The sequence below is a fragment of the Cryptomeria japonica genome, chromosome 3 (assembly GCF_030272615.1).
Source record: "Cryptomeria japonica chromosome 3, Sugi_1.0, whole genome shotgun sequence".
Lineage (NCBI taxonomy): Eukaryota > Viridiplantae > Streptophyta > Pinopsida > Cupressales > Cupressaceae > Cryptomeria > Cryptomeria japonica.
Window position 1 is genome coordinate 29,731,272 of NC_081407.1, and position 12,876 is coordinate 29,744,147.

General features: G+C 35.3%; 1 protein-coding gene across 1 annotated transcript; it reads left to right on the top strand.

Moving 5' to 3' along the window:
* The first annotated feature begins 5,924 nt into the window (after positions 1-5,924).
* On the top strand, positions 5,925-9,621 carry LOC131066007 (protein GRAVITROPIC IN THE LIGHT 1). The gene is made up of 2 exons (XM_058000678.2): positions 5,925-7,048; positions 7,181-9,621. Exons 1-2 carry the CDS (start codon positions 6,273-6,275, stop codon positions 7,662-7,664), a joined length of 1,260 nt encoding a protein of 419 aa, XP_057856661.2. The 5' UTR covers positions 5,925-6,272; the 3' UTR covers positions 7,665-9,621.
* Positions 9,622-12,876: the final 3,255 nt, after the last annotated feature.

Sequence of the window (12,876 nt, forward strand, 5' to 3'; positions counted from 1 at the left end):
AAAGATTGAAAATAGCTCACCTGGTTTTTGTTTAGTGTCACATAGATCAGCCATTGTGATATCACGTTCAATATTGTGTGAGTAATGTGCCAGGAATTTCTGGATGAGTTCTTCAAATGTCCTAATGCCACATGGTAATCGGGAAAACCATGATGTGGTTATTTCTCCCAAGCTTTGGGGGAAAAGTCGCATTAGGTATGTATCCTTGTATGCCACTTCGAGGCAAGCTGAATGGAATTCTCTAACATGACCACGAGGATCTCCTTTTCCTCGGTACTTTTCAAACTTGGGTGTTTCAAACCCTTGCGGAAAAGGTGGCATATGAAGATTCCTATCAAAGGGATAGGGACAAAGGTCATTAAGTGAAAACTGATTAGTTTTCACACCACTATGAAGTTGTTGGGCAAGATTCTCAACTTGTTGCCGCAACATTTCTATTTCATTTGGAGGAGGTGGTGGGGGATTACCTTGATGAAGGTTGTATCTGATATGTTCTCGACCTCTTTCATCCTCATTACGACTTTGACGTCCTGATGCTTGTCTTAGTTGTGGAACATCAAAGTTAGAGGGTAGTTTAGCCCCCTCTTGAGCAAGTCTTAAAAAGTGAGCATCGACGTTGCTCCTGAGTATTTCATCAAAAAGTCTATTAAAGAGCGGGTTGTGTTGTGCCCTTTCTATTGCTGCAAGAGTAGGATTACTTGGGTTGTCATCATTTATGTTTCCTCCAAGGGCTTCTTGGAATTCATTGATATTTTCCTCCTCTTCCTCTTCAATTTCTTGTTGTCTAGACCTGGACTTGGTATGAGCTATTTTGTTTACAAGTTAATGTTGAAGCTTGATGAAAATGATGATAAGTTGGTGATGAAATGAAAGAATGATGTTTGGTGAAGCATTTTGCATATGAATCTCTAGCACTAAAGGTAGATGGTACCAAAGTTCCTTCTTGAATTGCTTGTTGTGTTTGATTGACAAAGTTTGATGTGATAAGGTTTAGAGAGATCTGAGATGTGTTACATACTCAACTACCCAGTAATGAGAGGATTCACTCATAGACTAGTTTTAACCTACGTAGAAATGCCTCTTAGGATGAGTTTATCCTAGATGTAGAGACACTCTAAAAAGTGATGTGTTTGTGTTTGATTCAAGCAATATCGAAATAGAACTTAGGACAAAAACATTTTGATGTTTTGAGAGTTGGAATGGGTTTGATGAGATATGAATATGATAATGGATGAGATGTTTAACTTCAATAGAAACTTTGTGTTACAAAAGGAACAAATTCTTCCTCTTCTTGTTCAGGGGTTGGTGGTTCTTCCCTAGCTAAGTTATATGTGATACAAATATCTGGAAAGAAGGTAGGATTGATCTTGCCTCCCTTATTTTGATGATAACTCAAAGCTTTATGTTGAGTAAAAGCTCTACGGTTTAATGATTCTTGATCAAACTCATTTGATTTCCCTTGAAGGTATAGACACATGTGATGCAAGAAGGTTCTAGGTGAGACAAAGATTTGTCTATTAAGATAGAAGAATTTCCTCCTTTTGATAAAAGCCTTTGAGTTCAATGGTCTTTTCTTCAAGTTGATGTGTTGATGAAGATTCTTCTTTCTCAAGATGTGAAGAATGGTCATATAGTTTGATACTTTTCGTTGTTTGTTTTTTGTTTTTGATCTTTTGTGTTGGATGAATACTTGTTTTGATTTGGATTTATGATGTTTCTTTGACAAGAAAACAAAGCAAGCACACAAACACAAGAATGTTGCCTAAAAAGGCACAAGTAAGTATGGGTCTAGATCAACCCAATCTTTTGAACTTTTTATGACCCTTTCCGTCAAATGTATTTTAGGTGTTTCCAAAGCCTGAAGTTGGCTCAATTTGCACTGGTCTTGATTAAAAACAAAAACACTTCAAACACTCTTTATCCCTAAGGTCAAATGGCTAGTTGCGATAATTTCAACCCACATCTTGATATTTCTTTGACTTTGGTACTACATACCTTATGAATCTTGCCGTGGCAGGTAAGGATGTGATATACTAAGTCTTGTGCGAGCATAACAAATAGATGATCCCTATGATGGGGGAGTCACCATTTTTATCGGGCTACAAGTAACCTTTCAAAAAGCTATGTTTCTACTCAAGGAAATATGTATGGTGAGTATCTTGGGAGCAAAACCTTATATGCTCTTGCACTGAATTTATCACAAATATCCTCAATCAATAGAACAGATGGGCTTCTACTTAAAGGTGTTTAGTAATTTTCAATGTTTTGGACATAAGTTCATTCTGTAGTGACTCACTTAAGAGCCTTGTAACTTGTGGTGGGGCCCATTTGTCCTTTCGGCAAGTTACACTGTAGGAACAACTATACCCAAAGCTACAACTTTCACTCTCACCTGATTTCTATAGCGGCTTGAAGGATTTACCGTGCGAGGTCATTCCCAAGAGTGATGTGTCTCTTGGCAGGCCTCTCTTAAAAGATTGAATTTTGAGTGTTACTAACACTTTTCTCTTGCACCTAGGACCACGAAAGCCAAGGGAGAGGATAGTGTGTGTTAGAAGTAGGACCACTCTACAGATTTTGCACAAGCGTGCCAAACACAAAAGACACTTGTTCTTTTTAACCCATCATCGCAATGTGATTTATTTTCTATTTGGAGATGTTGCTCCAACAACCATGGTGTTCTTTTTAGCCAAGATAGAAAAATGAAGTGTTCGTTTTATCCAAGATTGCAAAATGATTGTTCTTTTTAAACTCAAAAAATAACAAGTTGATCATTCTTTTTAGCCCATATTGCAAGATGTGAATGTTTGTTTTAGCCAAGATTGCAAGATGTGAATGTTCATTTTAGACCAAGATAGCAAAGTGTGAATGTTTGTTTTAACCAAGATTGCAAGATGTGAATGTTCGTTTTAGCCAAGATTGCAAAAATGATAGTTCGTTTTAATCCAAGATAGCAATGTGATTGTTCTTTTTAGCCCATATTGCAAGATGTGAATGTTCGTTTTAGCCAAGATTGCAATAATGATAGTTCGTTTTAATCCAAGATAGCAATGTGATTGTTCATTTTTAGACCAAAATAGCAAAATGAAGACAATGTGAATGACTATCTGAGGATTGATCAATTTTTCCAATTATAACATGTTAAGGAATTTTTATTTTTTTTTGCAAATTTGACACTTTCAACACCTACAACAATATGTTAGAAAGACGCTCCTTATGTCCTGCACAAGATGTAAACCCAAAATTAAATTAATCATATTAACACAAATCACACTAACAAACAAATTAGATCTAAATTAATAAAACTAATTTAAATCTAATTGAAAAATAAATTAAAAAATAATTTAAAATCTAAATTAGAACTAAATGAAAGACTAATTTAGAAAAATCTTAATTTAAAGACTACTTAAAAAATAACAATAAAAAAAATCCAATTTTAAATAAAAACTATTTTAAGAAACTTAAAAAAAAATCTATTCTAAAAGACTAATTAAAAAAATAAAATTTAAACAACTAATTTAAAAGTCTATTCTAAAAAAGAAACCATTTAATAAAAAAAAAACATTCTAAACAACTAACTAAAAATGCTTATTCAAAAAAAAAGAAAGAAAGCTAATTTAAAAGCAAAATTCTATTCTTTCATGTCGAGTTCACCAAATGTAATGCCATAAAACAGTTAGTCCAGGGGTTAGTCAAATCAACATAAAACTAAACCATTAAAAAAACATTATCAAGAAAGATTAAGCATAGAAGCATATTAGAGATAAAAAACGAATAAACATTAAGACTTCACTCATGATGCTCCCTACACCATTAACTCTCCCTTGTTCCTCTCCTCTCCAAGTTCCTAAATGAGTGTAGCTCTTAGTAGCTTTTTGCACTATTTTTGGATGTCTTATGGAAATTCAAGAGTATGAAGTAAATGTTCATGAAAATGCAAACATGAACAAGCTAAGAAATGAGATATTATGTTACTAACTAAGACTAAATTTAGACCAAAGTGAATTATGCTAAATACTCTCTAGATTTTGTTATAAGCTAGATGCATGCAAGTTTTCAGGATCTGGATTATGAAGAAATGGGCTCTATTTATAGGAAAAATGGAGCAATGGATGGTTGAGATTGAGTAATCTCAACAAGGGTCAGGATTGAATGATATTCAATCCATGTGAAGGCTTTCAACCCAATCCCAAGATGACAAGTGTCAACATGAGAGGGGTTGAGAGGAGACGGAAGAAGCATTAAATGCTTGACTTGACCTGAGGGTTAACTTGGGAGGTAGGGTTATGGTTGAATTGGAGTTATCCATTGGATAAAACTTTTATCCAAGGGGTAAACTCTTGTGCAAGGGTTAATGGGATAACTATGGTCAAAGCAATAAATGCTTGAGGAGACACATGGGTTACATGAGGGTTGAGTTAGGGGTCAAAGTCCCTAACTATGGGTGCAAGTGGATTTAACCATAAATGGTCATGTAAGAGCCATTAGTGGTTTGGAAGACTTTGGAGGTTAATTTGTTGAACACACAAAGCAATAAATGCTTTTCAAAGACTTTGGAGTCTTTGAGAAGTGACTCCAAGTTGCTTAAGAATGTGACAATATTTAGTGGATGGATTAGGTTAATTAGGAAGGGTTAGAAGAATCTAGAAGGGGGTTAAGATTGCAAGTGGGTTTGGTGGGTGAGAGAAAATAGGATTTTTATTAAAATAAAATTCATTTATTTCAACAAATAGGTGCAAGTTGCATTTTTAGGAGAATGCAAGTGGGAGAGATTTTAATGATTTAAATAAATGTTTTATTTAATTTATTTAAAAGAGGAAAGGGGGTTAAATGAAATAAATAGAATTTATTCATTTAATTGATTGTGAATTTGGTTTAATGAATTAATTAAAATAAATTGAATAATTTATTTAATTAATAAGAGAATGAATTGAAGATGAATTAATTAAATATTAATTTAATTAACTGATGGTTAGTGGATTTTTAATCAAATAAATAGCAAATATTCATTTAATTAAGCTGGACAGATTTATGTGACTACATGAACTAATCCAAAGGACAAAATTATAGATACAATTTCATCTAAGATATAAATATCCAATGATTTCACACGTCAAATTATTAACATTCGAGCTTAAAGTTAATAAACCTAACAAAAAAATTAGTTTATAGACTAGAATCATACATTAAAAATATCTACTCAAAATAATACAACACACATTTTTCTTCTCTATACAAAATTAATCACACACTTAAAAACCTTAGACATTGTTATATCCAAAAGACTATTTACTAAAAAAAATCCTTTTAACTCTTCCATTTTATCCCATCAAAATAAAATATTTCTATATCACTGATTTTTTACAATCATATATTTTAATTTGAAGGGATGTGAATCAGCATATCTATTATGATTAATGTTTTAGAAGATCCCATTTCATGAGTTTGAGGGGTCCATTTGAACATTCAATTTTTCTTATTATTAGTGCTAAACAAACTGGGGAGTGAAACTACAATTCTTAGTGCTTTCACCAATTAACATCACTTGAAAACATCATGTACCAAATCTATCAATCTAATGAGAGGTGTTTTTAATTTTTTATAAGCTATTAAAATAAAGAACAAGAACACAAATATTCACTTAATTAACAGGTTCTCATTCCTTATGTATATGGAACTAATAATTACTCTCATAACTTCTCAATTGTTTATTGTAGCCTTCTGTCAAGCAAAAAGTTCAGAAATAATAGTAGGAAACAAGAGATTAACTAGATCATACTGCTATATAACTATAAATTAATAGTGATTGTAAAGTCATTTTCTGCATTGGCAGACATTCTAGACACAGATATAAATTGTTAATTCATATAAATTCATATTACAACCAAATTACTCAGAGATATAAATTTTTAATTCATATTACAACCAAATTAGTCTGGATTACTTACCTGACTAACTCACAAATATTCTGTGCTCAGCCTTTCGGCCTTCACATCATTGTCTGTCGCTTCAATACCACGTAAAGTACCGAGCCTACTTTGTCAACAGAGAAATAAAAACAAAAAAAATACAAAGGCAAAGTGGAAAAATTCCAAAACCTCACCATTCTCTTTGTATGAAAGGAAAAAAACAACTATTACCAACGTACATACAGGATATATTACTGCCATTTATCTCACAATGAATGCGATCAGTTAATACCCATATCTACAGATTGCACAACTGCTGCTTCTGTTGACAAACAGAATCCAAAGAAAAGAAAACAGGCATCAATGGAGTCGCCTGTGAAAACACCTAACATATCAGAAATGATGTCTCGCTTCGCTAGGAGCTGCAAATTACGCTCCATGGAGTTTTTGGCCGAGCTCAATGATTTCCCTGATGGATACCCAAATGCCCAAAACCTTCCATATCAGGAAATCCCAACTGAAAATGGTTCTGAAAATCAAAAAATTGTTGAAGATAACCCTGTTCTGTTATTTGACGGAGATTCGAACTCTGCTCGCGCAGCAGATGACAACTCCCTGGAGGTTATGATTTCGAATCTATTTGCCAATATTTCTGCCTTTAAGGCTGCATATGTACAGCTACAGACTGCGCATACACCGTTTGATGTTAATAACATACAGACTGCAGACAGGGCAGTTATTGCACAGCTTCAGAAGCTCTCAGACCTTAAAAAATGCTATAGAAATGGGTACAAGACCCTCCTGCCTGATACCCAACTGGAGGCACAGGTGCATGAGAGGCAGTGCATGCTGAGAACCTATGAAATGATGTTGAACAGGCTGGAATCTGATATTCAGAGCAAGGATACTGAGGTGGATTTGATCAAGGAAGAGATTAAAAAAGTGAATGCGATTAATTTCAAACTAGAGAAGAAGTTGCGGGAGGAATCTGATCTGTGTTTGAGCATTGAACTTTTTGTTAGGACGGTTCAGGAGGCATCCAGAGAGTGTCATGGATTCAGCAAGCTCTTGATCGGCTTGATGAAGGATGCAAAGTGGGATTTGGATTCTGCTGCCCATTCCATACAGCCTGATATCAGGTATGCCAAAAGAGTACACAAGAAATTTGCTTTTGAATCATATGTTTGCAATAATATGTTTGGGGGGTTTGAGAATGAGGATTTTTATATTCTTGGGGGTTTGTCTTCCGTCCTGGATCCTGAAAAATACAGGCTCGAGTGCTTTTCAGAGTTCCAGGATTTAAAGGAGCAGGACCCTTTGAAATTCCTTGAGTCTTATTCGCCCAAAGGGGATTGCATGTTTGAGAAATTCTGCCATAAGAAGTACATGCAGGTAGTGCATCCTAAGATGGAGAAGTCGTTTTTTGGGGATTTGGGGCAGAGGGATTGTGTTGAAAATGGTGGGCATCCTGATTCTGCCTTCTATCAGACCTTCCTGAAGCTCGCCAAGTCGGTGTGGCTCGTGCATAGGCTGGCGTTTTCGTTTGATCCGACTGTTAACATATTTCAGGTAAGGAGGGGGACCCTTTTTTCGGCCGTGTATATGGAAAGTGTTGTGCAGGGGGTAGTGTTTGGGATTGAGGGTGTAGACGACAGAAGGCCGAAAGTGGGGTTTACAGTTATGCCCGGTTTCAGGGTTGGGAAGACAGTGATCCAGTGCCAAGTTTATCTCATAGACACAGAATGTATAGATTAGTTGGTAATAATATGTTTAGAAAGACCAGCATCTTTATTTTCTGACGAGGTATTGATGCTGAAAATTAATGTCGTGATGGTGCACATGGTAACATGGTAGGTTCTACTTGGATTTCAGGTTTCACAGTCATGCTTGTTTTCACAATTCAGAGGACTCTGATGCAAATGTCAAGCTTATGTCACAGGCACAGAACGCAAGATTAGTTGGTAGGAACATGTTCGGCAAAAACCAACATCTTTGTTTTCTAATGTAAATTCTGCTGAAAGTTGTGGTCACGATGGTGTGGATGGTAGCATCGGTAGGCTTAAAGTGGATCTCACAGTCACACCAGGTTTTAGGATTGGGGAGATGATTATTCAATCCAAAGTTCATCTCACAGTCCTGGACTGTACAGAGTAGTTAGTATAAGTTTGTCTGAAAAATTCGACATTTTTTTTTCTAATGACAAAGTGGTGCTGAAAGCTATGGCCATATATAGTTGTTCAATTCATTAGTTCTTTACAAAATCGGCAAACATGAATGGTTCAGTCCATCATTTTGGGTGTCCATGAAAAGAGTGGTTGATTTGGAATCCAATTCAACGCACCAAAAGAAGTTATGCCACTATAATTTGCTCTTTTTGGAGGCTAATGTGTGATACGGATAGCAGAAGGGATGCATAAAGAAGCTAGTTGGGTATGCTTTGCTGTACTAGAGGGTTTCCAGGCTGTCTCTTTGGATGGTTTAAAGTTTAAACAGGATTTTATGCGGAAAAACTATGGGCATTTAGTTTTTCAATTCATTGTTTTTGTACAGCATCATCAAGTATGGATCTTGGATTTGCTATGAAATTTGAGACTGGTATGGAACCTAATCCATCATTGCAAATGAATGCATCAAGAAGGCATTTTGGCACACACTGTCATTTTTGAGGGTTACGTGTAGTTCAGCGCAACAAAAAGAATGCACAAAGGCAGAAGTTGAACGTGCTTTTCCATTTGGAAGGTTAAGAGTGATTCAGAATAATAAATAGTGTGCATAAAGAAGCTTTTGGGTGTGCTTTGTTTTTTTGAGGGTTCTTCGCCCCTCTTAGGATATTATGCTTCAGCTGAAAAAGGGCACAAAGATGCCGTTTGGTTGTGCTTTGTCATTTTGGAAAATTAGGTGTAATTCAATACAGCGAAAGGAATGCATAAAAAAGCCATTTGGGTTTGCTATGCCATCTCGGAGAGTTGGCATGTTGTAACATACCAAAAATAATGCATTAAGAAGCCATTTGTGGGTTCTTCAAGAGTTAAGCTACATCATTTCTATAGAAAGCTCTAACAACAGGCCTATTATCTGCATGGAAAGCGAGGCAGGTAATGTTGACAATGTTTACTGCACATTATACAAAAGAAATGAGTTTGTGTTCAGATTTGGCATTAGGTAACAAGGCCTATTATCTGCATGGAAAGTGAGGCAGGTATTGGTGACAATGTTTAGTGCACATTATACAATAAAATGAGTTTGTTTTCTGTGTTGGCATTTTGGTAACTTATTCTTTTAGAAAGCCTTAGGGGCAGATTTGTTATGTGCAATGAAAGCCAAGCAGGAAATAGTGCCCATGTCATTTGCACATTATACAACAGCTTGAGTTTGTTTTCTTCTTGATCAGACCAGCGTGAGTTTGCTTTCTTCTTGGTCAGATTCCAGCGTGAGTTTGCTTTTTTCTTGATTCATTTATTGTGTCAATTCAAGGGTTGTTAACTTCTCAAGGCCCTGGGCAGAAGTTGAAGACAAAATGAGTCAAGTTTGGCAGTTGAGTTTCAGTCTAACTACTGTGACAGACTTCTTTGTAAATTTTGGAAAATTATGGGCAATGTTTCCCTTGAAATGTTTTGAAGATAATACTTACAGTCTGTAAAACTATGCAGTTAATCAAATGTAGTTTACCTTTTTGACAATAAAAAATCAGCATTCATTCTATTCATACAGATATATAGGTGAATTTATTTGTAAAGTGAAGTGGAGTTACCCTTTTTCGTGTCTGTAGGGACAGGTCATCGAAATGAAATATCTTTGGGGTGATTCCGCTGAGATAATAATGTCCTGCACAGAGGTGACAATTTATATTTACAGAGATGCTACTATTGTAAAGTCATCGAACTTTCTTTTCATCACGTATAGATTGTGTTTTCTTTACATTGTTTGAAATGTGTATTTGGCAGTGAAGAATGAACGATGTATTATCTTTTTAATCCATCTTCCTGATGACATATTAACTAGTAGGGACATTTTTGACTTGGATGAAAATGAATGTATCAGTAAAGTTGCATGACCAAAAGAAAACACTCGCACCAATTTGCTGCTTCAATTACTTGTTTCATTTCATTAACGCATATGCTGTTGTTCGTTGTGCTAGTTCCAGTCTAACCGGGTAATATTTGGATGAATTCAAGGATGCTTTCAAAGGATAGATGAATATTTTGAATTTTTGATTGTCATGAGACAACCAAGAAGGTTGTTATAGACAGAGCTTTGGTTTAAAGTACCAAGTTGCGTAAATGAACCAAACGTGGAAGTGTGAATAATCTGTATTTTGCTCTACTACAGAATACATGTTTGCACAGTTTGGCAATTTTACCCGCGCAACAGCACCAAAATTGCATGATTTATATCTGTCTGTCAGACCTGTAACTGTTTTCAAGGAATTTTTTCACTTTAGTTTGGAAGCAGATCCTTGTCCTTCTTTATAGGAATCGGGATCATTAAAAATGTCAATTTACATGAAATGAAAGTTCCTTTATTTATTTTTCTAAATGTTTTAGATTAGGCAAGGATTTTGGAATGGCCCTGACTCTTGTACAAAGAGAAAGAAAAACAATAAGTTCAGCAAGACAAACAAACGGCAAATACAGAACAACTATAAAACTACAAGGAACAATGCAAAACAAAACCTTACAACAACCCAATCCAAAGACAGGGTGGAAACTCACCTAAAGTCAGGGTGGTTTAAAATATTGCTCCAAGTAACTTTGCTTTATTGCAAAACTAGGGTCCTCCTCCCCAAATCTTAATTTTTTTGTTTGATGGAACCAAGTCAGCATACATAGATGTTGGCATCTCAGCCTTTACATAGCAAATTACAACATTTCGAGTAAGCATACATCTAAACTACAAGCCTCTTTCAGCTAAGCAGCCACGTGCAGGGGGATCCCGTCAGTCAAATCTTAATTTCGTGAGACAAGGAATCATAAAATCATTAGAAGATTCTTCCACCAACTCCAAATCAATATCCTTCATTGAACAGTCCATAAGGGATTTTCCCTTTTATGTGTGTGCTATCTCTGAACCTCCTGAATAGAAGGAAAAGACCACTCCTTAGAAACAGGGTCCTCCTCCCCAAATCTTAATTTCTTGAGACAAGGAGGAATCATAAAATTACTAGCAGATCCTTCTACCAACTCCAAAGCAATGTCCGTCCTTCATTGTGTAGTCCATAGGGGATTTCCCTTTTATGTGTGCTATCTGAACCTCCTGAATGGAAGGAAAGGACGACTCGTTAGAATCAGGATTTTGATCCTTCAACTTCCAAACAAAGTGTTGTTTCCCATTTTTCAAGTAAGTAATGTAGGCATGACCCACTTTACCACAAGAATGGCAAATAATCAGAGTCTTCATACTCAATCTGCTGCACCCACTCACCAAATTTAGAGTTTTGTAAATGTTGATTGAGGTAATGGATCGACATTTATGTGATGGGCACAGGGGTTGTTTGGACCACTCTCTTTATGATTGGTAAACATCAGTCACATTGAATGTATCCTGTAAGTATCACACCACAAGCTCAGCAAACCTGGGTCATGCTCTTACAAATATCCGCTGTTGCATTCTAATAGGATAATCCAATCCGTTGTAACTGGTATGTATTTGTATGTCAAACAATGTGTTTGCACGTAGGTTTGAGATTTTAGTGTGAACATAGTAATGTTTAACATATTTGAGCATTTATATAAAATGTTGGTCTCCCTATCTACATTAAGTAGGGCAAAATTTCTTTGCATCGTTGATTCAGTTTGACTTTTTGATAGGCAGCCCACAGGCGCATATCAGGAAGTAATATTCACTGGTATTCCCTACGAAGTAACATGTGCTATGAATTCTTTGTATTTACTGGCATTCTCATTTAATTTTGAAGTTCAATTTTAAATATTTTATTGATGGAAAGGTCTTGCGTGAATGTAATCATGGCTCCTTGTTAATCTTAGTTGATAAAACTGGATCAATTAGTACAGTACCTTTTCCGTTTACTAGTAATAATGACAGCTATAAATGGAGGGCCTCTCTTGAAACATTAGAGAGAAAGAAGAATCAAGATGATAAGTGAAATACAATAATTTCTTGTAGGCTAATGGATTCATGGAATCTGTCATTCACCAAAAAAAATAAGAATAACAAGAACCAACCATCAAAGGAGCCCAAGGCATGACAAGGAACATATGTAACTTGCAAAGTTCCATGTGTGAATGATAGATTCCATGAATCAAATTAGCCTGTATGATTGTATTCTATCTCACTAATAATCTTGATTGTCTTTCATATCATAAGACTGCTTCTATCACTATAATGTTTCAAGAGAGGCCCTCCATTACAACTGTCATTATTACTGGTAAAAGGAAAAGGTACTAATTGATTTTTGTAATCAATGAATATCTAATATAGTTTACTAAGACCTGATTTCTGTAGTACTGCAGCAAAATTTAACTTCAAAATTAGATAAGAATACTAGTGAATACAAAGAATTCATAGTGCAAATGTTACTTCATAGGGAATGACAGTGAATATTACATCCTTGCATGCACATGTAGGGTACCTAATAAAAAATTTGTTTCTTATTATTTATATGCAATGTCAATGATTTAGAGGAAGACCAAATTGTAGTTTTTATTGTAATATAAATGTTCAATTAAAAACAAGCTCCTTGATTATAAAGGTTATATGGGTCACCATCTAACTTACAAAGGTAAAATGCTGGCTAAAGTGTGCCTATAAGAAACACCAGCTTCACCAGAACTGTGCAGGTTCACATCAAACTTATGTAGATTCGTAAAACACATCAACCATTTAAAAATGTAATTAAATGGACTTCACATAAACATACACTAAATACAACAATTTTTGTCCCTCCCCTTTGCATGATTGGGTAATTCATCCCCATTTCTTCCATTTTCTTCACCTTTTCACCCTCTAC

Coding starts and splice junctions, on each gene's coding strand:
- LOC131066007 (XM_058000678.2), top strand. CDS start 6,273: ATGGAGTCGCCTGTGAAAACACCTAACATATCAGAAATGATGTCTCGC. Junction 7,049..7,180: donor TCCATACAGCCTGATATCAG/GTATGCCAAAAG, acceptor TGAAAAATACAG/GCTCGAGTGCTTTTCAGAGT.